The sequence below is a fragment of the Colobus angolensis genome, unplaced genomic scaffold (assembly GCF_000951035.1).
Source record: "Colobus angolensis palliatus isolate OR3802 unplaced genomic scaffold, Cang.pa_1.0 Scaffold233, whole genome shotgun sequence".
NCBI lineage: Eukaryota > Metazoa > Chordata > Mammalia > Primates > Cercopithecidae > Colobus > Colobus angolensis.
Window position 1 is genome coordinate 563,496 of NW_012115522.1, and position 2,663 is coordinate 566,158.

General features: G+C 46.6%; 1 protein-coding gene across 3 annotated transcripts in view; it reads right to left on the reverse strand.

Moving 5' to 3' along the window:
• UBXN8 (UBX domain protein 8) overlaps nucleotides 1–2,663 on the reverse strand; it is a 22,531-nt gene that overhangs the window by 2,983 nt on the left and 16,885 nt on the right. For all 3 annotated transcript variants that reach the window (XM_011944534.1, XM_011944536.1, XM_011944535.1), the window contains 2 exons: nucleotides 1,098–1,126; nucleotides 412–494 (listed from right to left, as the gene is read on the reverse strand). In XM_011944534.1, coding sequence (XP_011799924.1) covers nucleotides 412–494; nucleotides 1,098–1,126 — 112 coding nt within the window. The remainder of the gene's footprint in view (nucleotides 1–411; nucleotides 495–1,097; nucleotides 1,127–2,663) is intronic.

The following is a 2,663-nucleotide window of genomic DNA, read 5'->3' on the forward strand; positions in this document are numbered from 1 at the left end:
GCCTTGGCCTCCCAAAGTGTTGGGATTATAGACGTGAGCCACTGCACCCAGCCCACAGTACTGTTTTTAAAAGAAAAAAAGTCTAAAGTTAATAGTGGCTACTTCCTAAGGATTTAAAAGCATCTTGCCCATCAAATTATGAAAATGTAATGAAAGCAAACAACAAAGGAAAAATACACCAAAGGGAAAGAATGAGTAAAATGTGAATGCAGAGATCACAATTCAGAGACATCCAGCATGCATGCCTAGTTAGCCAAATTTCTGCAATGTGGAGTACCTGGAAATGTCCTTTATCCATACCTGATGGGAGGTGCAGGATGACAGTGTGATCACACCTTCCCAACGGCATGTGAATAAACTACTGGCAAATTCAACAAAGATATTTCTCAAAACGCGAATTCCTTCACTTACCTGTGAGCTGCAGGACTTCAAAAACCTTCTCCTCAGGACATTCCCACTGGGACATCGGAGAGCAACAGTAACTACCTGAGGAGGAAAGATTCACATAAGAACTCTGATCCATTGCTCTTTGCAATTCCTTTCATTCTATAAAACAGCTAAGCAGCTAAAAAGGACTTAGATGCTGCTTTGCTAATTATTAAGACATAGGTAGGGCATGGTGGTAGCTCACACCTATAATCCCAGGACTTTGGGAGGCTGAGACAGGTGGACCACTTGAGGCCAGGAGTTTGAGACACACCCCCCGACAAAAAATAGAAAAATTAGCTAGACGTGGTGGTGCACGCCTCTAGTCCCAGCTACTTGGGAGGTTGAAGTGGGAGAATTGCCTGAGCCCAGGGAATCTGAGACAGCAGCGAGCTGTGATCACGCCCCTACACCCCAGCGTGGATGACAGAGCAAGACTGTTTTTTTAAAAAAAAGACATTATAAAATGAGAAGATGACAAATTAGTGTTTATTTTTCAACTGTCAAGAAACTCTTTATGACTAACATGATCATTAACTGTGCTGGGAGTTATGTGGGTATCATATTATGCATAAGTGGTAGTTTTAGAGCAGCACCCCTCCCTCTCAGGAAAGCCATGTTAGAAAATATTTCCAACAGGCCAGGTGCAGTGGCTCAGGCTGTAATCCCAGCACTTTGGGAGGCCAAGGTGGGCAGATCACTTGAGGTCAGGAGTTCGAGACCAGCCTGGCCAACATGGTGAAACCCCATTTCTCCTAAAAATACAAATATTAGCCAGGCACTGTGGCACACACCTGTGGTCCTAGCTACTCAGGAGGCTGAGGCAGGAGAATGGCTTGAACCCGGGAAGCAGAGGTTTCAGTGAGCCGAGATCGTGCCATTGCACTCCAGCTTGAGCAACACGGTGAGACCTGGTCTCAAAAAAAAAAAAAAAAAAAGCTTTCCCATCAGGCACAGTGACTCACATCTATAATCCCACCACCTGGGGAGGCCAAGGTGAGAGGATCACGTGAGATCAGGAGTCGGACCAGCCTGAGCAACACAGTGAGACCCAGTCTTTACTAAAAAATTTTTTTAATTTAAAAATTAGCCAGGTCTGGTGGCATGTGCCTGCAGTCCTAGTTACTTGGGACGCTAAGGTAGGAGGATCACCTGAGCCTGAGAGGTTGAAAATGCAATGCGCTATGATCGTGCCACTGCACTCCAGCCTATGAGACAGAGCAAAAGCCTGTTTCAAAAAAAAAAGGTTTCCAAGGAGTATAGCTGTTGCCGAGCCCCAAGAAGTGGGTTCTCCTGGATTTATTGCCCAAATGACTTAATGGCTTTCAAGACAGGTATGTGCTCCCCATCCATGAGGAAGTGTCTATAAGTAGGGTGGCCAGTGACAGGAAGGCACCACGGACTATGACTCAGCAACTGGGAAGAAGGCAGCTTGACACAGCTGGGGATCAGTCCTAGCCCAGCCCCCAACAGCAAACCAGTCCTAAATTAAAACATCTACAACATAGTTGCCCTCTTAAGAACTGCAATTTAAAGTCATTTGCCTAGTTTTTTTTTCCTTTTTGTAGTGACAGGGTCTCACCATGTTGCCCAGGCTGGTCTTGAATTCCTAAGCTGAAGTAATCCTTCCCTCTTGGCCTCCCAAAGTGCTGGGACATATGCCTATTTTGATTCTGTTTTAGTAAGCCATGCATTATCTGACCTAAAGTTCTGGAAAAGCCCACGTGTATCCTATGCCTGAGGCAGTGGGTGGGTATAATCCCAGCACTTTGGGAAGTCAAGACAGGCAGATCACCTGAGGTCAGGAGTTCCAGGCCAGCCTGGCCAAATTGGTAAAACCCCGTCTCTACTAACAGTACAAAAACTAGCCCGGTGTGGTGGTAGCTACTTGGGAGGCTGAGGCAGGAGAATCGCTTGAACTCGGGAAGCGGAGGTTGCAGTGAATTGAGATCATGTCATTGTACTCCAGCCTGGGAGACAAGAGCGAGACTTCATCTCAAAAAAAAGACAACTCAGCACACAGCAGGCTTGCAAAATAGGACTCATACTGAGGAATCTGATACTACACTGCATTCTAAATAAGACCCACTGGCCGGGCGCGGTGGCTCAAGCCTGTAATCCCAGCACTTTGGGAGGCCGAGACGGGCGGATCACCAGGTCAGGAGATCGAGACCATCCTGGCTAACATGGTGAAACCCCGTCTCTACTAAAAAATACAAAAAACTAGCCGGGCGAGG